Source organism: Phascolarctos cinereus, unplaced genomic scaffold (assembly GCF_003287225.1).
Source record: "Phascolarctos cinereus isolate Bilbo 61053 unplaced genomic scaffold, phaCin_HiC Scaffold_5;HRSCAF=322, whole genome shotgun sequence".
Lineage (NCBI taxonomy): Eukaryota > Metazoa > Chordata > Mammalia > Diprotodontia > Phascolarctidae > Phascolarctos > Phascolarctos cinereus.
Genome location: NW_027555958.1, coordinates 37,582,354 through 37,603,121, shown reverse-complemented (window position 1 = coordinate 37,603,121; position 20,768 = coordinate 37,582,354). Strand labels below are relative to the sequence as shown.

Here is a 20,768-nt window from a genome sequence, read left to right as displayed (position 1 = left end):
TTGACTCAGTTCTCTATATATTTTAGAAATGAGGCCTTTACCAGAGACATTTGTTGTAAAAATTGCTTCCTAGCTTTCTGCTTCCCTTCTAATCTTGGTTGCATTGTCTTTGTGCAAAAACTTTTCAATTTAATGTCATCAAAATCATCCATTTTGCATTTCATAATGTTCTCTATCTCTTGTTTGCTCATAAATTCTTCCCTTCTCCATAGATCTGACAGGTAAACTATTCCTTGCTCTCTTAGTTTGCTTATAGAATCAGTCTTTATATCTAAACCATGTATGTATTTGGACTTTATCTTGGTGTAGGGTATAACTTGTTGGTCTATGCCTAGTTTCTGCCTTACTATTTTTCAGTTTTTCCAGAAGTTTTGTTAAATAGTGAGTTCTTATCCCAGAAGCTGGAATCTTTGGATTTATCAAATAGTAGATTACTATAGTCATTGACTGTTGTGTTTTGTGTACCTAATCTATTCCACTGATCCACCACTCTATTTCTTAGACCTGATTTTATCTTTTGTAATCTTCAACCCTTGGTTGGTTAAAAGTTCTTTTCTCAGCTACAGTTACAAAAGGTACCTGATCTACTTTCCTTCTCATTTTTTTCTTGTGATGTGACTTTTTTATATTCAAATTGGATATCCATTTTGAGCTTATTGTGGTATATGTTGGAAGGTACTCATCTAAATCTCATTTCTGCCAGATGTTTTCCAGTTTTCACAGCAGCTTTCATTAAATACAGGGTCCTTCTGTGAATAGTTGATGTTTTGGGACTTATACAACACTGGTTCAGTGAGTTGGATAGCTTTCTCATTTTGTTTTATTTATCCCATGTTCTCTTGATACAAAGCAGTTGAGTTAAAAAGGATGCCTTTCCTTAGGACCCAATATCCCAAGCTCTAAGCTGTAGGCAAAGCTCTTAACTCTGTGAACCACTTGTAAACTACTCTATTCCAGTTTAAGATTTTGATGTGAGGAGTTTGATAAATCTATAGTATGTCACAGATTGTGTGCAGATAAATGCCCCAGAACAATCTGTCTTGGTTCTAGGCCACTTTCTAAGATACTTGTGTAATGCAAGTAATTAAAAAGGATTGTCCCAACAACACCTGGAAGACTGTCTTAATGGGACTTGCCCATCATGTCATTCCTATCCTACTCTGTTTCTTCCTCTCTTCTCCTAACCCTTGATCTTCTACTTTCCATCTATCAACAAGTAAAAAAAAAAAATCAGTTTCACATATGTGATAAGGGGAGTCAAGAAATGGTCACATTGAGGTAGGGTTATATAAGTATGCATTTTTCTTTTCTTTTTTCCTTTTTTTCTATTAATTTATTTTTAGTTTTCAACATTCACTTCCATACGCTTTTGAGTTTTAAATTTTATTTCCCTCCTTCCCCGCCTCCCTCCCCAAGATGTCATGCAATAATACATTCCTATTAAACATGTTTTCACATTAGTCATGTTGTAAAGAAGAATTAGAACTAATAGGTGGATGCATTTTTCTTTTAAACTAAAATCTTCCTCAGCCTCCCTAATAGTTTACTGGTGTCTTCCTACTCCTCTTATGCGTTCATTTTGTTCAAGGATTCCTTACCTTTATATTTATATCCACATATAGGAAACCCTTCTTATTCTAGGATTTACCGTTAGAAATTTCCAACAATTGTAGCAATGGAGCTAACTCCCTTTTTTGTGAGTGAAGGATGTTTCCCTGTATCAGGGGGCAAGCTAAGATGGGAAGTTATTGGCCTTCCCACTGTAGGAAGTGGAGACAGGTGGGCTAGCAATGTATAAACATGTGCCCATAAGGCTCCCCTGATAAACAGCATTTGGCAATAATATCATCAATATATTACAATCTTGATATATAGGGAGGTGTCGGGGACGACTAACACCTCTGGTGTGAGGGCTTGCCGGGCCCTTTTCAGGACACCTTTGATGTCCACCTTTCACCCAATTCTTACCTGTGTGTGACTTCAAGAAGTTGTAGCATGCACAGCAGCCACACCCTGGTGAAAACGTCTAGGCAGATGGGATAAATCAGGTTAAGGACAACCAACAGTCCTCAGACCTCTTGCTGAGTTAGGGAGATGTCTACTATAAGCATGTGAAGACTTCCTTTGGCAGAATGGGCAGAGGAGAAAAGTATGTCCCAGTGGTCATGGAAGTGGCTAAAACAGATTCTGACGAGTGCTTAGAGCTTGGTCAGGCATCGAAGATGCCAAGGTCATCCACTGCATCCTGAGTCATCAGCAGTCATCTTGACTTTTGTCCTGCCACTGGAAGAGGGAGGCTGATGACTTTGTACAACTCTGCCTTACTTAAATCTTAATTCATGAGCAAGTCAAGACATCAACCGTAATGTCTTTAGTCCTCTTCAAAAATGAAGGGTGAACAACAACGTTATAACCAACTCCTGCCATAAAGTTGCAATATCCCAGTGTAATATTGTTTAACTGGTTACTGTTTTATAATTTGCTTCCAATCACATCATTTCATCTGACAATGTTTTTGTTTATAGTTACCATCATCAAGCAGGGAACGCCCCTATTCTGAAACTACATGGTGTTTAAAAAAAAAAGGAGGTTATCATTTACTAGAGACTTTGTCCACAGATGTAACTGAAGAATTGAAATATATGTGTATATATATTTATGTACACACATATATATTGAAAAGGGGAGCTGTGAGTAAAAAGTAGGTGGCTGTAGCATTTTATGGAACAATTGTTCCTTTGTGTGTAGCACAATACTCTGAGATTTCTGTATTCATAGACCAAACCATCCACAAACAGAAAGTTGCCTTTACTAGTAATAACACCATATATCAATGGAGCATTTCATGCTTTTAAAAGTAGTTTCACATCTGTTATCTCATTTGGTTGTCATGACAACCATGGAAAGAAGGTAGGGCAGTTATTATTATCCTGATTTTACAGATGAGGAAACTGAAGCTCAGAAAGAATGTGTGATTTCCCCCAAGGTCATGCAAACAGCTTGGTAAGGTCAGTGTGCCCAGATCAGATCCCACATGTTATGATTCCTGATTCATTTTTTTTTTGTATTACACACTCCTAATTGTAACTCCCTAATTTTCTAGCTCTTTCCTTGCTGAAGCCACTGAATGTAATTTTCCCCCTTTATGGCCTGAAAGAATCACATCTTCTTCCTTTTTTTAAACAACCAGGGTCTTTAAAATTCTATTGTAAGTCAGTGATCTTAACAATGAACAGCTATTCAATTCTTAAAATATTTCTGTTTCACCTGATTAGCAGTCAGTCCTGAGAGTTATTCATCTTTCAAACTTAGAAGTTTATTTCAGACCTTTTATGTCTTGAATTCAAAAACAATCCTTATAAATCTTCATCTTGTATTATTTTTTCCTTTTGCAGTGACCTATTCTTTCTAAAGCTATAAGAAGTCAGATGTCATATCAAGTATTTCAAAGCCCACCCAAGTGTGAGTGAGAAGGGGAGTCATGTTAAGTGACCCATGATAATGTTAGATGATGTGTTTTTTTAAAAATATATATTATTTTAGTTGCTGCTTTGAGCTTGAATGATTATGTGCTGTGTAATTCATGTTTATGGGTTTATTTTAGGTGAAAGTGGTGCTGGGAAAACTGAAGCCAGTAAATATATAATGCAGTATATTGCTGCCATTACCAATCCCAGCCAGAGAGCAGAGGTTGAAAGGTAAGGGTATATTTTGCAAATTATCAAAGCCAAATTTTTTGCATAAGCTTACATCTTTAAATTCTGTCCAGTCATTCAGTAACTATCTGTTGATAACCAAGCCACTTCAGTCTTACTGGGTGGTGTCTCCTGCTACTGTGTTTCAGATACTTAGCTATTTCTCTAAGAGGCAGCTCTGGTATTTGGAAAGAGCTCTGGGTTTGGAGCTTAAAGTCTCGGATTCAGATCTTTGGTCTGCTATTTAACTCTGGGTTCTGAATCCAGTTGCTAAACCTGTCTGTGCTTCTGTTTCTTCATCTGCAAATTGCAGATAATAATATCCCTGCTGTCTGTACTAAAATGAGATCATGTTTGTGGAGCACTTTGCTAACCTTAAAGTGCTACATAAATACTGGCTATTTTTGTTACTAAATACCTCCCAGGGCACAGTGAAGTTCAAATGGATGGAAAGCATTTTTTAACCCAGACAACTCTCTCTATAAAGTATTAGCTGTTGCTAGAAAGCATTCCACAGAAAAGTTTATTTGAAATGAATGGAGGTTTTGAACTTCTAATATATAAATGCTACCTCCCAAAAACTCTTCTGTACCTAGCCTTGATTAGGAATCATTTGATACCTTCCATACTACCATTAATGCAGTATGCACAGAGCCATTTTTCTTTCAGAGGCTGACTGATTTTTGCAGGCAGACTGGGTTAGGATGGCCGTCTGTGATCAGGGGCTAAAACAAGGCTGAGAAGTCCCAGTGTGAGGCCTGACTACAGTGCAACCCAAGATTTTTGCCCTATTCACATCATGTAGGCATAAAAGACAAAATACCTTATAAAAAGGACATAGTGACTGTCCTCATGCCAACACATAAAATATGCCTGTAAAGTTATATGACAACATCAACATTAGAGTCTGTGATTTTATTGGTAAGAATATTCCTTCAATCCCTGGAGTAGATGTACCTCCTCTGCACTGTACTAAATGGTCTTCATGCATGCCTAAGGTTGAAACAAACAAAAAGGCATCACTGAGTGGCCAGAATTGTTGTAGAATAGGAACTGCACTTGTGATTCCATTGGTAAAGGGAACTCCCAACTGAGGAAAATCAACCTTCTGATGCAAGTCAATAGCTTCCCTGTCTTAGAGAGCTGCCTAGAGCAGCACTTCTTAATGTGCTGGTCACGACCACCTATGGGGTCATGAAAAATTTGGCAACAGTAAAAAGTTTCTGAATGCCCAGTGGCCTAAAATTAATTAAAAATCAGTTGCATGATGAATCTGAGGTGTTTCTGGCAGTGCTCGCCGGTGTTGCATTGCACAGCTTCGCTGCTGTCTTGGTTCTGAACACAAAGTATGCTCACTTTGTGCTGTGCACGCCTTCAGGCCCCGCAGGGCCAACAAGTGCTACCAGAAACGTGAGAAGAGGTTAGGAGTGGAAAGAGTGAAAGAAGCCCTGGCCGAGAGCATTGGCATCAAACTCGAGTAGAAGTGAACTCTGTGGGCTCCATGTCAACTTAAAATACCACAAATGAACATTATCTATCTTGTATTTTTATTTGTTTTGGTAAATATTTCCCAATTACATTTAAATCTGGTTGGGTCACACAACACTTCTGGCTTAGAACATTTAAAGAGTAAATGACTTTTCCAGGATCTTTCAGCCAGTATATGTCAGAAACCAATGAATCCAGCTTTTCCTGGCTTCAAGGACCTGTCTCTATCTACTCTGCTACACTGACAACTTGTAATGAGTTTCTCAAAACTTAGCTTGGCTGCTCCTGAGATGACAGACATACAGTCTATTGCTAGAAACCTCAAAACTTTTTCTGCTTGAAAGGAGCTGATGGAGTCTGAGCTGTGTTAGCATAGCCTTTGAGACCCTAGGCTCTCTTCTGTCCCTTATGGGCATCACCAGCAGAAGACTTCATTGGAAGAAGGTCACTCATTTTGGGAGAGTAAATATATCAGAATGAAAATTTCCATTTGAGCGTCCCTTTCCAAGTAGCCATCTTGGGAGGCCAAAGACATTCCTACATTCTGCAACGACTCAGAATATTTTTAGAATTTCCTGTTTGGAATTGCCTCTATAGACTTCGGTACGTTCTTTTAAATATCCCTAACAGTAACAAATTTTTGTCCTTTGAGGAAGACTTATCTGGAGGAGTAAAATTAACACAAAATTGGGAGTCAACACATTTAATTAGCACAAGAAATACACACATTTTGGTATGACTGGCACTGGATCACTCCTTTGCTTAGGCTATTATATTAAATATATCTTTTTAAGGCATCAAGGTGGGTCAGTAGATAGAATTCCAGCCCAGGAGTCAGGAAGATTCATCTTCCTGAATTCAAATCTGGCCTCAGACATCTAATAGCTGTGTGACCCTGAGCAAGTCACTTAACATTGTTTGCTTCAGTTTCCTCATCTGTAAAATGAGTTGGAGAAGGAAATGAAAAACCACTCCAGTGTCTTTGCCAAGAAAACCCCACATGGGGTCACAAAGAGTCAAACATGACTGAAATGACTAAACAACAGCATCCTTTTAAGAGGCAGAGTGTCTAGATTTTTTACAAATGCGTTTCTGAACCTGTTTCTATGTCCTTTCACTCCTCTGTGCTAAAGGGTGAAGAATATGTTGTTGAAATCCAACTGTGTACTGGAGGCCTTTGGAAATGCCAAAACTAACCGTAATGACAACTCCAGTAGATTTGGAAAGTATATGGATATCAACTTTGATTTCAAAGGGGATCCTATAGGAGGACACATCAATAATTACTTACTAGAGAAGGTAAAATATGCCTTATTTCCAACAGCAGTGTTATGTCAGATTCATGTTTAATCTTCCTTAATGTCATTTGCCCAATATAATACATTTGTTTTGCTGCTTAAAAGTAGTTTCTTGTCCTACCCTCTTTTCCTTCCTTTCCTTCCCTCTAGTTAATGCTTTCCTTCATGGCAGAAGATGTTTTTTCCTATATTCTTTAAAATCAGCTTTTTGTTGTGTAATATCAATTTTGAAGATGCTATATGTGACAGAGATAAAATTTCTCTTTTCCGCTTATTCTTCATGCTTTCAGACTTGTGGCCTGCATTTTGGGTAAGGTGCAAGTGATCAAACTGAGAGGTTATTTGCAATAATGTCATAATCTTTCTAATGATTGCAAACCACCATTTCCCATGTTTTTATTTAATTCTTTTGGAGCCATATTATTTTCTTTGCCTACTTTCGATTTACTCACTATTGTTTGCTATAGACTTATTGGAAAAAAAAATCTTAGTCCTGACATTCACTGTTTTGTATTTAGTGAAAACTGAGAATATGTTTCATCCTGCTTCATCCATGTAACTATAAGGCCAAATTTACAAGAGATTATGCAAAGCCTCCTTCTGGGGGAATTGTCAGCCACCATAGCTAAATCAGTCTTGATTGCCAGGAAAAAAGATATCATAGAGCCTGAAAATCATATACTCTAATGCTCTGATTTTATAGATCAAGTAACATTTTATAGACCTGTCTCACTGCGTTGAATTATGCTCTGAAAGAGAGTGACGAGGAGTAGGAAGGTAAGGTGCTAGCAGTGCTGATGTCTTCTTTCAGATTGAGGTGAAAAATGATACCCCAGCACATTCTCTTAGAAGGTTCCTGCTTCACTCTGTAGTAGCATAATCGCCATTTTCTCTAGATTGAATCTCTGCCAGATGGGGCACAGCCGCATTATCAGAATCCCTTGAGAAGGACATAAAAGGCTGAGTATTATCAACATATTTTCCAAAGGGTTCTCCAATTGGCCTTATATATACATTAAAAATAGAAAATCCTTCTGAAGATGCAATCACCTAAAGCCATATTCTGGTGGTCATTTCTTTAGAATATATTTTTTTTTATTTTGATCCATTCTGATCATTTATTGATAATGGCTTGATTCTGGGCCAGTGACTTCTGTTACTTGAAAAATAGGGTGTGGGAATGGGCATGTGGTATTCTTTACCTTTTGGCTGTGCCCTTCTCTTGGCTTTTAAGGATAAGATCTCTTTCCACGCCCTTCTTATCCCATTTCCTAAGGCAATCTTAAGACTGAGTTAGGAACACAGTAGTTTTGCATCCCCTAAAGTTTATGGCCCCCTGCCTTAAGGAGTGAGAAATTGATCAGACTACTACTTATCCTTAGGAAGGATAAAATCCCAAATGGATATTACACAAGAAAGTCTTGTGCGGATTTGGCAGTAATACCGATAGGATTCTCTCAGAGCAAAAAAAAAAATTTTAATCCCTTGTATTACTAGAGGTTGACACTCAGAAAATCACCATTTTGACGTTTCTGAGAATGTGTGTGTTTTTCTTAGTCTCGAGTGATCGTGCAGCAGCCCGGAGAAAGAAGCTTTCATTCCTTCTACCAGGTTAGTTTTTCCTTGTTGAACAAGTAGGTAATTGTTTATTTTGTTATGCAAGAAAAAATATGTTCTCTCCTGCTTCCTCTGGGCTGAGGGGGGGGTTTTATTAGGTAATCTTATGAGTATTTAACCAGAGGCATTGCTCCACTTGGATAAACATACTGTATCTCATTACCATGGGTAGTGTAACCAATGAAATTTAGAGACATGAAGGGTAAAACCAATGATTTCCATTATAATACAAAATAAAGGGCTTATAGAGTCTGTGTTTCCTGGAAACTCAAGAATTTTTTTGTTAGAGAATTTATAAAACAGCAAATTTAGCATATTTAAATTTACAGTTCATAAAATGGCTTTTGCTGCCGCTATTTAAAAGGCAGCAGTCAAGAGTAATTGAAGTGTCTAAAAATGGCAATTACATTAGTAAAAACCTAGTAGTTATAGAGATGTTTTAATGTATATGACCTGTCTATGTAAAAATATGACTCCTTTCTTTACAAATTAATACCATTATGTATGTCTTATCATTAGAGAAGTATTTTTTTAAAGTACCTACTATGTGCCAGGCACTGTGCTAAGTGCCAAGGACACAAATAAAATACAGAAGTCAAACCAGCCCCTATTTTCAAGGAGTATACATTCTAATGAGGGAGATATAGAAGATATGTATGGGGTAAGATGAAATCTGAAAGGGGAAGACATTAGCAGCTGAGAAGGGCTGGTAAAGACTTCCTGCAGAAGAAAAATGAAAGTCCTTTTTTTAAGGAACAACATAATTTTTTTTTCTTTCTAAGAACAATAATGGTAATAATAAAATCTGACATTTATATGGCAGTTACTATGTGCCAGTCATATGCTAAGCACTTTATAATTATTATCTCATTTGATGGTCGCAGTAACCATGGGAGTTAGGTGCTATTGTCATCCCCATTTTACAGATGAGGAAACTGAGACAGAGGTTAAGTGATTTGCCCAGGGTCACACAGCTTGGAAGTATCTGAGTTCAGACTTGAACTCTGGTCTCCCTGACTCCAGGCCCCAAGCCTCTATCCACTGTGCCACCTGCCAGCCCCAATAACAGTAACAATGGTAGCTGACAGTTATGTGGTACTTAGATCCATTTGATTGAGAGGGACACTTTGTACCTTGTTTGGTTGTCACTACAGCCTTCTCTGGTAGGTGCAATAGATAGTATTAAGGGGCACTGCCGCCTCTTCCCATATACATAGACATATGTATATGTATGGATGTATACATATATGTATTATGTGTATATATGCCTATGTGTGTATATATGTATGTGTATATGTGTATGTTTATATACATTTATATTTATATGTTTAGCTCCTTTTTTAAAGCAGGGCAGCCTTTGTAGAGGCAAGTGACTGCCTGTGACAATGCATTATAAAGTATTTGGAATGACAATTAAAAAAATCAGATATATAATCTAGTCAAGTCACCAGTCGTTTATTAAGCACTTTCTATGTGCTAGGCAGGGGCTAAGCCCTGCAAATACAAATTCAAGCAGAAAGACAGGCCCTGCCCTCAAGGAGCTTACATTCTAATAGGGAAGGCAACACATAAAAGGGAACTGAAAAGTGTCAGGAGGGAGAGAGCTGGAGGTGCTTGACCCAGAAGTGTGGTAGGCAAGGTCTGGAGAGGAGTGAAGAGCTGGCTGGCCTGGACGGCCTTCTTTTGGCTTTTTCTTTGGTTGTTGTTGTTAGTCATTTATTTGTAAAAGGCAATGATGATAATGATACTGCTGCTGATTGTGCAGTAGAGGAGCTGCTTTGTTCCAAATTAGCTTCCTATGTAGTCTCATCTGGCTAGTGGAAAGCTAGGTCACCCTTGATTGGATAGGGAGCCACCTTGGGTTGGGTATGATGCAGAAATCAGAATCTGACCCCTTTGGATCGGAGACCTGCGGCATCCAGAGCATTATATTCAGTCTTGGGCATGGTTCCATTTTAAGCAGGACACTGAGCTGGAGATGGTCCGGAAGAGGGCAAGTAGGATGGTGAAAGGTTTCAAGTCCATGTCATATGAAGGTCAGATGAAGAACCTGAGAATGTTTATCCTTAAATGAGTCCTTAGTGCAGGCCCTGAGTTGCTGTTTCCACAGAAGCCCCCCAATTAAAAAGCTGTTATTTGTCCTTCGTTCTCGGAGAGGACCATGACATCAGGGAGGTGATGCCACGATGGCAAGTGAATTGGATTTAAGTGAGGGAGGGCTGTGCAAAGTTATCAGCCTCATTTTCTCCTCTGGAGCCCTTTGTAGATTCCTCAGGAAATTTTCCTTAAGTGAATCTCTCCATTGGGTTCCAAGTGATAGCACTTCTTTCTGCCACAAGGGGTCTTATTCCCTGAAGTTGTCACCATCTTCTGGTGGTTCTAGATGCTGGTAGGACTTCTGATGGAACTGTAGGATCTTTAAAGCTCAACCATGACCTGTGGCGGGGGAAGGAGAAGGAAAGAGAGAGAGAAAGAGACGGGGGAGAGAGAAGAGAGAAAAGGTGAGGAGAGAGGAGAGGAGAGGAAAGGAAAAGAGCAGTGTCCTCCTTCTAATGGAGTTTCTGGGAGGAACCAGCCAATAAAAGGGGGGAAGATGGAGAGGATGCTTCCAGTATGTGAAGTTCAGGAGTAGAGTGAGCTTCCAGGGTGGAGAAGTTACTATATCATTGTAGAGGAAGTCTGCAGGCTTTCAATCAGAGACCTGCAAATATACTGGAGAACCTTTGGGGTTCAGTAGACTTTGACTGCTTGTCACCTTCCTTATGCTAGTTTTTAAATCCTGAGTCAAATCCCCACCCACCCATCGAGCCCCACCCAGGCCAACCTCATCTATTTTGGGGGCAATTATTATGTAACAGTTGGACAAAAAACAACCACCACACTCTACTTAGAAGCATTTGTGGTGGGCAGCGGAGGCAGCATTTGTGGCAGACGGCAGAGGTGACACAGTGAATAAACTGCTAGACTTAGAATCAGGAAGGTGAGATCAAATCCGGCCTTTGACATTTATGAGCTGTGTGACTGTGGGCTAGTCCCTTCACTTCCCTGAGCTTCAGTGTCCTCACCTGTACAAGAGAAATAGTAGCATCCACATCACAGGGTTGTTGTGAGGATCAAATAAGATAAGGTGTGTAAAATGCTTTGCAAGCCTTAAAGAGCTCTATGAGTGCCAGCTACTGTCCCCATTTTACCGATGAAGAAACAAAGGTTCCGAGAGGTCCAATGACTTGCCCATCGTTGTACAACTGAAGTACTATCAGAACTGCGATTTTAATTTGGGATGTGACCGACTCCACGTCTTATGCGCTCTTTCTCTTAGACCCCATGGCTTCTCAGCATCCCTAGCATAGCCTTCCCTAATACTCACATCTCAGTGGGCACACAGAGAGATGCTTATTATGTGCCAAGTACAATATGCAGAATTTAGTTTTAAAGATTTTTCTAGGCTGCATCTGCTCTGTACGTTATGGGTTATCTGTGTTGCCTTTGGGCTTTTGTTGAAAGTTGTCTTCATTCTCAGTGTCTTTGGTTTGGGTTGGGTTTTTTGTTGTTGTTGTTTTTATGGTTTTAGGCTAATATGCCTGGCCTTCTGACCCAGAGAACCTTATCTTTCCTTGATGTTTTTCATAAATGACTCAGGTGAGGACTGCTTAGCTCCTTGGCACATGAGCTCTTGGCCATCTAAAATGGTGGAGTTGGGAATGTGAAGTTTTTTCTTTTGAGTCTCTTTCAGAACGTGACTTGCCCTTCTGATGCCTTTATTTCCATGGCTAGTGAAAGAAGGGCTTCAATCCCAAAACACCTGCTACCTGGAAAATGAGAGTACTGAAGGGGATCTAATCTGCTTCCAAAAAGCAGCATTAGAAGTCAGGCATTTTTACTGTGGTCTTGGAGTCAGATGACCTGATTCTCCTTAAAGTGATTTACACCACGGTTGTATCATTTTCTCCATAATGAAAGACAATGAAGCCATTTGTCTCCGAGGGGAAAAAATTTCATACTCTAAAAGCAGGAGGAGTGAAGGAATGAGGGAAAAACATTAATTGCCTCTTATAGGCCAGGAACTGGCTTAGGTTACAAGGATATATAAATACAAAAATGAGGTAATACCTGCCCACAAGGTGTTTCCATATCGAAATGAGAGAAATCACACAAAAGGGAGTGGTGGCCAGGGATGGTGAGTAGAGCCATGAGAGAGTTGAGTGATTGTCATGCCATTTCCTGTAGCAGTCCTGGCAGTGGTAGGACCTGTTTGAATGGGAGCTCCCTGAGGGCAGGGATCATGTTGTGTCTTTTTTTTTTTTCATCCTTAGCACTTAGCACAGTGCCTGGCCCATAATAAGTGCTTAATAAATCCTTGTTGACTGACTGACTGATTAGATTCCTTTTCCCAGAGGAAAGGTAGAAAGTAAGGATGAGAGGCAACTAGAGAGTATTCCACGGGGTAAATGGTAAGATGTCTGGGGTGGATGGCTAGAGATGTCTAAAGCATCTAGACATAAGTTAGACATAGACATAGTCAGAGGCAGAGACAGAGACATAGACAGGGTTAGTCAAGTTTGGATTCCCTCACTCACCAATGGACAGGTCAGCCCCAGTGTAGTACTCCAAAAGTGAAAATTTCAACCGCACTAGGGAGGAGGTCCTGGTCCGCAGAGGTCTGATCTATAAGGGGCTGTGCCATGTGGGGAGAAGGGGGTTAGCAGAAGGGCAGACAGGATGTCCAGGGTGGATCACTGGAAGGGATGTGAAAGGTGGTCTAGGGCCAGCTGAGTAGAGTGATTTAAGTGAATTCAGACTCACCAGTCCAGGCAGCCCTGCCCCAGGTCAGAGTTGCAGAGTTGCCTGAATTATCTAGAGTGCACAAAGCCCAGGAAATGACTGCAGGTTAAAAAGCACCAAACCAGTGACCTGCCTGTCTCCAGCTTCCTTTTAGTTCTTGATAATCATCCACATTTTGATCTTTGCCAGTTGCTTCAAGGGAGTTCTGAGCAGTTGCTGCGCTCTCTACATCTCCAGAAGGGTCTCTCGTCATACAACTACATCCGTGGAGGAGCGCAGCTAAAGGTGAGGTTTTACTGACTGAGATTGTTCTAGAAGAGAAACTGAGTCAAAAGGGGCTTCACAGTGCTCTTTGGTCCAGCGCCCCCTCCCCTCCCCTCCCCGACTTCAGTCAGATAAATGTGTAAACCCCTCAAGAGAGCTGGTTGCCTATTCTCTTTTTAAAACCTCCATGGAGAGAGCTCCTGTAACTTTTTTCTTAGTCTACTCCAGTGTTTGATCACTAAGTTAATCAGTCCGTTCTTTCTTTGCCTGCCTGAAACATCTCTTACATTAAGCACATGTCCTCTTCTGTTTTATAAAGACAATGGAGACAGCTGCTGTGTTCCACATTGACTTTTAAAAAGCCTGCACTTAAGCCAACCTGCAGCCTTCTCCTCTTCAAGTTAACTCCTATTCCTTTTCACCCCTCACATTACCTGATTTTCTCAGGGCTCTCTTCAGTCTAATTATGTCATTTTGATTGCGGTAGAAACCTGCCTCTGTCATCATTTACCTCATAGGGCTAAGGCATGGGGGGAGTTTTGGATTCAGGTTCACATCCAGGGTGTTGGGATTCTTGAATTACAAACCTGCCTGACTTGTGCCATGGGGTTTTGTTCTTAGTCTTCCATCAATGATGCTGCAGATTTCAAAGGTGTAGCGGAAGCCATGAAGGTGATAGGCTTCAAGCCGGAGGAGATTCAAACCGTTTATAAAATTCTGGCTACCATTCTCCATTTGGTGAGTAGAACGCTTCCCCCAACGCGTGCCCGCAATGCAATATGTCAGGAGGCCTTGGCTGTACTGGGTACTTCTCCAGAGGAATTTGATTTGGAAAAATCTCAGATTTTTGAAGAAACAAGAGTGCCTGTTGTCTTCTCCACAGCCGTGATGTTTCTATTAAAATTTCCACAATGAAATTTATACTGTAACTCTGGCTTCTCCCCAGCTCTGTAGATTAGAAGCCATGCTTTTAGCCTTTTTAAAAATTGGGTAATTTCCAGCTGAAACTTGCATGATTTTATACTATAATAATTCTGAGGAAGATGAGAATGAGAAAGATGATTTTTTGTTTTGGGTTTTTTTTTCAAGTATCAACCACCAAAAATCTGAGTAGATGAAAAGTTCTGTTTAGGTGCTGTCTCTTTCCTCATGACTTTGGGCTGTTCTTTTCTGATAACACAAAATTATGAATTCTTTATTCCTCACATTGTTGCTATGTAATGACAGTCCACATCCTTTGTCTTTATTTCTCATTTTCTAAATGCAAAGCACAGTCTTATTTGTAACAGAGCCTTTCGATGTAGTCAGATGCTTCCAAAGTTGGATGTACCAATCCCTTTGTAGCTATGGCGCCTTTTAAGGTGATAGATACGTGACCACATCTTCATTATGGCTTCGTTTTATTCTGTCATATATCTTCAGTTGACTAAAGAGTTCAATTACACACAACGTTGCATTGTAAATGAGAAACCTCATTAGGCATCAGTTCTCTTCTGCCTTTCTCCAAGCCCCCAGGTTTCTTCCTGTGCCCAATGTCTGAGCACTCGCTCCACCCCTGCTTTCACTGTTTCCCCTTTTCTTACCTGCCATCACTGGCTGGTTTGTTCTCAATGCCTGATTCTTCCTGCCATCTAGTGGCCAGACTAAAAACTACAATGTGATGGCAGGGAAGGAAAATAAGGTAGTTGTTCAGTTGTATCTGACCATTAATGACCCCATGGATCATAGCAGGCTAGTGTTGTCCATGGGCTTTTCTTAGCAAAGATATTATTGTGGTTTGCCATTTCCTTCACCAGTGGATAAAGGCAAACAGAGTTTAAATGACTTGCCGAGGGTCACACAGCTCATAAGTGTCTAAGGTCATGTTTAAACTTCTAGTGGCTACCTGGTGGTTGAGTGGGCCTGGGGCAAGAAGATCTGAATTCAAATAGGGTAGTGGAACAAATTTTTGTATGTAAAGGATGTCCTATATCTAGACATGGCAGTTAGGTGGCACCAGCATGCACAGAGTGCTAGGCCTGGAGTAAGGAAGACTCATCTTCCTGAGTTCAGATCTGGCCTTGGACACTTACTGGTTGTTGTGTGACCCTGGGCAAGTGACTTCACCCTGTTTGCCTCAGTTCCTCATCTGTAAAATGAGCTGGAGAAGGAAATGGCAAACCACTCCAGTATCTTTTCCAAGAAAGCCCCAAATGGGGTCATGGAAAATCAGACACGACTGCAAAATGACTGAACAAAAATATCTGGACAAACAAATACCATAAGAGAATTGACTCAGCTTAAAATTTAGAATGACAAATTGATTCCCAAAACAGTGTCAGTTGTCTCTTTTAAGGTATTGTACATACTGTTCTTCCCTAGGGGAATTTAAAATTTATAATGGATGGTGATGTAACTCTGATTGAAAATGGCAAAGTCGTATCTGTCATCGCAGAATTGCTCTCTACTAAGTCTGATTTGGTTGAGAAAGCCCTGCTTTACCGGACGGTGGCGACAGGACGTGATATCATTGACAAGCAGCACACTGAGCAGGAAGCCAGCTATGGCCGAGATGCCTTTGCAAAGGTAATTCCAGTTGCCTTTCCACGGACCTCATTAGTGTTAACCTTAGTTAGATACCATCAGTGAGTTATTCTCTGGAAGTAAGTCAGGTATCCTGCAGATTGTGCTGATACTTTTCTGACTCCCTTGTGTTGGGAAAATTCCACTATAGTGATAAAGATTCCGTATAAGTCCACCATTTTTATGTGACCGCAGATGCCTTTATAGTAACAATGCCTTGCCTATAAGATGAGAATTTGTTCTCCACATTGAGCAATTGAGCAAATCAGTTGCTTTCTCCAGCTCCATAAACATTGCTTCTTTATAACATTGGTTCTTTATAAAAGAAGTATTTGCTTATGCATTAAGACTGTAGAAAGGGAGAGGAGAGCTAAACCCCAAATCAGCAATTACCCTTCAGATCCCATTACTCTTCCGTACTTTAAATATATGTCGCTCTCTTCCAAAAATAAACATGCCACCTAAAAAAAAGAAAAAAAGGAAAGGAAACCCATAATGTAGTTCCTAAAAAAAGTCCAGGAACTTGGAAGGAAGAAGTATAATTAAAGGCATATTATCTATTTTCTCTTTCCCTTATTTAAAGAACTCCATTAAATTTCTTAAATTTAAGGTCCAATTTCTTTATATTAAGAACGTAATTGTAACCATTCACATTCGAGAAACATTTATGTGGCCCTACTGTGTGCGGAACACTGTGCTTAATAGCGAGGAGACACATGTAGCTAAAACACAGCCCCTGCCATCCTAGAGTCTGGCTGACAACTTAGAAAAATTCTAAATGCACAAATGGCAGGTGACAAATTCCTTGTGGTCCAAGGAACTATTGTAGCCATGGACTTTTCACAAAAATTCTGCTAGAAATTTTTTTATCTTTATTTCCTTTGGAATTTGTTAAAATAGAATTTTCCATACACTACATAGTTTCATAAGAAAAATCTCATTTATTAATGTTATCCCTGAGATTATCTCCAATAAGGCATTTGAGAAAGGACCCAACTTGAGTTTGGAGAACTAGCAGCCATATTATCTGATTCAGCGCTCAGTGTAGCTTTTTCTAGGTGTTTGTGAGCCATCTCTTTGGTGGTCTGTTCTAGAAATTTCCTGGGCATCAAAGCCAAGGTCAACGGCCAGTAGCTTTCAGATGCTGGTCTTGCCCCTTTTTGGAAAACTGGTGCGTGTCCCCTTTCCATGTCCTTCAGTCCCTTTCCTGTTTTCTGTACTGATTGAGATTTTCAGCCCTTTTTGGAGCTGTGGGTGGGGGCTTATATGTCACTCCTAAACTCCTTGTTAAGACCTTTACCACTTGTCACCACTTGGTAACTTGGCTTCCATGCCCATTTCTTTCCTTAGTCTCAACACATCCTAAGTTACATGTCCACCTTCCCCAATTTGCCATCCCCAAGAAGACAGGCAAACAGACGGACATATAGCAAAGAGAACCAGCCTTGAGACCACAGAGTTCTGTCTCTGACACATTCTGGCTGTGTTGTGACCCTAAGCAAGTCACTTAACCTCTGGGAAATTCTCTGAGCCTACAAATGGTAGAGGGGCTCATGGCTGGAATTGGTGGAGGGAGTTTTCTTACAGGAGATCATAGATTCAGAGCTAGAATGAACATTAGTGGTCATCAAGCCCAGCACCTCATTTCATAAATAAGGACACAGAGGACCAGAAAGATTAAGTGATTTGCCGAGGGTCACGTGGCAAATATGTGTCAGAAGTGAGACTTGAACCCTGGGATGCCCGTGCGCAGTTCGTCTATATGTGGGTGTATATGGGTGATGCAGTGTATAGCGTACTGGCCCTGGAGTCAGGAGGACCTGAGTTCAAATCCAGCTTCAGTCACTTACTGGCTGTGTGACCTTGGGCAAGTCACTTCACCCTGTTTGCCTCAGTTTCCTCATCTGTCAAATGAGCTGGAGAAGGAAATGGCAAACTGCTCCAGTATCTTTGCCAAGAAAACCCCAAATGGAGTCTTGAAGAGTCTGAGACAGCTGAAATGTAACAGAGCATTTATGAAGTGCCTGCTGTGTGCTAAACACTGGCTACAAAGAAAGGCAGAAGCAAGTTTCCTGCCTTAGAGGAGCTCCTGATGGAGGAGACAGCATGACAAGCAGTTCTGTGATACAGATTTGTACAGTGTAAAGGGGAATTCCTCTCAGAGGGAAGGCGTTCAAGTATGAGGGACATCACGTGTCGCTTGAACCGGCAGGAAGGCACGTGGAGAATGTGGAGGGAAGAAAACGGTAAGAAGGCAGGCAAGGTCAGAAGGGGCCAGGCTGTGAAGGGCTTAAAAGCTGTGCACACTCGTTTACACTCAAGCCTGCACCGAGCTGCCAGGAGGCCTGTGGCTGGGGTTTAGTTTTGCCTTTTATGATGCAAAAAGACAACCATCCAGAAGTAGCCAAGTTTTCTTTTCCTGCCAGGCGATCTATGAGCGTCTTTTCTGCTGGATCGTCACCCGCCTCAATGATGTGATTGAGGTGAAGAACTATGACACCGTCATCCACGGGAAGAACACGGTCATCGGGGTCTTGGACATCTATGGGTTCGAGATCTTTGACAATAACAGGTGAGTCTAGTGAGGAGGGGGTCGATTGGGGTTCAGGGGTTTGGTGCCGAGAAAGCTAACTTGTGCCCCCCCCTCGCAGCTTTGAGCAGTTCTGCATCAATTACTGCAACGAGAAGCTGCAGCAGCTCTTCATCCAGCTGGTTCTGAAGCAAGAGCAGGAGGAATACCAACGGGAAGGGATTCCCTGGAAGCATGTGAGTGAGGGCGCAGAAAGCATGCAAGCTGCTGCTCTGGGGCCGCCCGGTCTTTCCCGCCCAAGAAACAGACAGACCCCCGCCAAAGATCAGGGCCAAAATGCACCTGCAAAGGGGGACCCCAGTCCGTGAGGCCGTCCTTCCTTTCCGCTGATTAATGCAGGTTCAGTGCCCCATTTTGAGACTTATTGGTTGTTATATAATTTAAATTGTAGCCAGGCCTGAAGACATCAGTTTGCTCACCCTTGCTATGGCATCTAAACATAGTTTGTTATCATGTTAATCAGAATGGAATTCTGCTTTGTCAGTATTACCGAATAAATATCATACATATATATAAACATACACACACGGTGTCCCAAAAGTCTTAGTGCAGTTTTACACTTAAGTTTGGGTGCAGAAATTCTGAGATGTGATGAATTTTCTGTACTAAGTTTGGCATCCCTGTAGAGGATAAATAGATAAAACAATAACTCAAACCCAGATTTGTAGGTTTGCTGTATTTCCAAGGTGTGAATGCTCACCCTGAACTTTTAATGATCAGCTCTGGTAAGCCTGTTCCAGCTAGCTCTAGCATACCCCTGAATGGAGTGTCTGGGGGATGGGGGATAGTTTCCCTGTCACTGAGGAAGCTCTTCAAGTAGAGATTGGATGATCCCTTTAGGGGGACAGGTGGTAAGACTGTGGCCGGTCACTTCCCATTTGTGAAGGCCTCTGCTAGGCTCCTTCCTCATCTCTGGGGGGCTCGATTGACCTAAGCTCCTGCCCCGTGGCTGAGGCTTAGGGAGAAAGGGACTGCCTGAGGAAGGGAAAACAGCCCGAGGGCAGAAATGAAGCAGAAATTAAGCTTAAGCTTACAATTGCACTAAGACTTTTGGGATACCACTCAGAGATACGTACACACACATGTATAGGTATGTATGTGTCTGTATAAATATGCGTGTGTATGCACATATATATGTGTGTATGCACACATACAGAAGCTTAAACTTAAGCTTTAAATGGCACTAAGAGTTTTGGAACGCCCTGTATGTGGTATAATGATGATGATAATGATGATTTTTTTAATCATTGATTTCTTATCATGATTTTATTTATAGTGTTTTATAGTTTGCAAAGTATCTTACAAACATTTTATCTCATTTTATCTTCACAACAACCTTGGGAGGTAGGTGCTATTCTTATCCTGATGTGCCGAGGCAGAGAGCAGTTAGGTAACTTGCCCAGGGTCCTACAGCTAATAAATGTCTAAGGCCACATTTGAACTCAGATCTTGACCCTGAGTCCAGCATCATATCCACTGTACCACCTCACAGTCTTGTCTGTATTTAAGACTGGGTATCCTGGTCTTGCTAGGATTGGAAAATCAGGGGCCGTTCCTAGGCCTGACCTCTCTGTGATTGTCTTAAGAATTTTAACCTGTTCCATTTCTGACCTGAGTCCTTCTTTAGGCAAACCAATCCCCCTACCCCAACCTTTCCCCAAGGGCTTACCATATCAACACCAAACAGTGCAGACAGCTCATTACAGCTCAGAACTCCTGAGCTCAGGAGACACGCCAGCCTCAGCCTTCCTGGTGGCAGGGTTTGCAAGCGTGCACCCCCAGGCCCGGTTTGTCGACATATTCTTTAGTTATTGTTTTTGGTTTTTTTATTTACCAGAATAATATATAAGCAAAGCTCTTTGTATTGGTTTTGTATGGCATGGTATGAAGAATTTTGAAGATATTTTTGTAGTGATAGATTAAAGCCCTGGCTAGGCATTTAATAAATATTGTTGACTAACAACCTAATGTTCTCCACATATGGTTGTCATGTTTATGTCAGTCAGTTGGAGACTTTATATCTGATACAAACCATTCAGAGTACTGTTTTTTTGTCTTTCATTGTACAAAAAGACAGTGTAGTATAGTGGGAAGAACTCTGGGCTTAGCATTATGTTAGCCTTGAATTTCAGTCCCTCCTCTGACATTTACTAGCTGTGTGTCTGTGGGCAAGTCAAATAACTTCTCTTTCCTTTTCTTTACCCATTAAATTATGATAACAGGTGTGACATCTACCTCAGCAGACTGTTTTAAGGATCCAGTTCAATCATGTAGATAGAGCAACCCTTTGGGGGCCCCCACCACAAGTTGCAGTCTCGGGTTGGGTCCTTCAACTACCAACTATTTACCCGAGGTTCTAGGTACTTTGTAGGTCCACCATTCTGAAGGTATAGTTCACAAGCCACCATTAATGCATTCACCTTTGGTAGTCAGCCACAAAACACAATTAACTCAAGGCAGAGGCATTCACTG

At 41.0% G+C, this 20,768-nt stretch overlaps 1 protein-coding gene across 1 annotated transcript in view; it reads left to right on the top strand.

Moving 5' to 3' along the window:
- MYO1D (myosin ID) overlaps positions 1–20,768 on the top strand; it is a 410,223-nt gene that overhangs the window by 134,149 nt on the left and 255,306 nt on the right. Inside the window, exons 3-10 of the mRNA XM_020963220.2 lie at positions 3,605–3,698; positions 6,317–6,482; positions 8,039–8,092; positions 13,070–13,165; positions 13,766–13,882; positions 15,506–15,709; positions 18,133–18,278; positions 18,358–18,472. Coding sequence (XP_020818879.1) covers positions 3,605–3,698; positions 6,317–6,482; positions 8,039–8,092; positions 13,070–13,165; positions 13,766–13,882; positions 15,506–15,709; positions 18,133–18,278; positions 18,358–18,472 — 992 coding nt within the window. The remainder of the gene's footprint in view (positions 1–3,604; positions 3,699–6,316; positions 6,483–8,038; positions 8,093–13,069; positions 13,166–13,765; positions 13,883–15,505; positions 15,710–18,132; positions 18,279–18,357; positions 18,473–20,768) is intronic.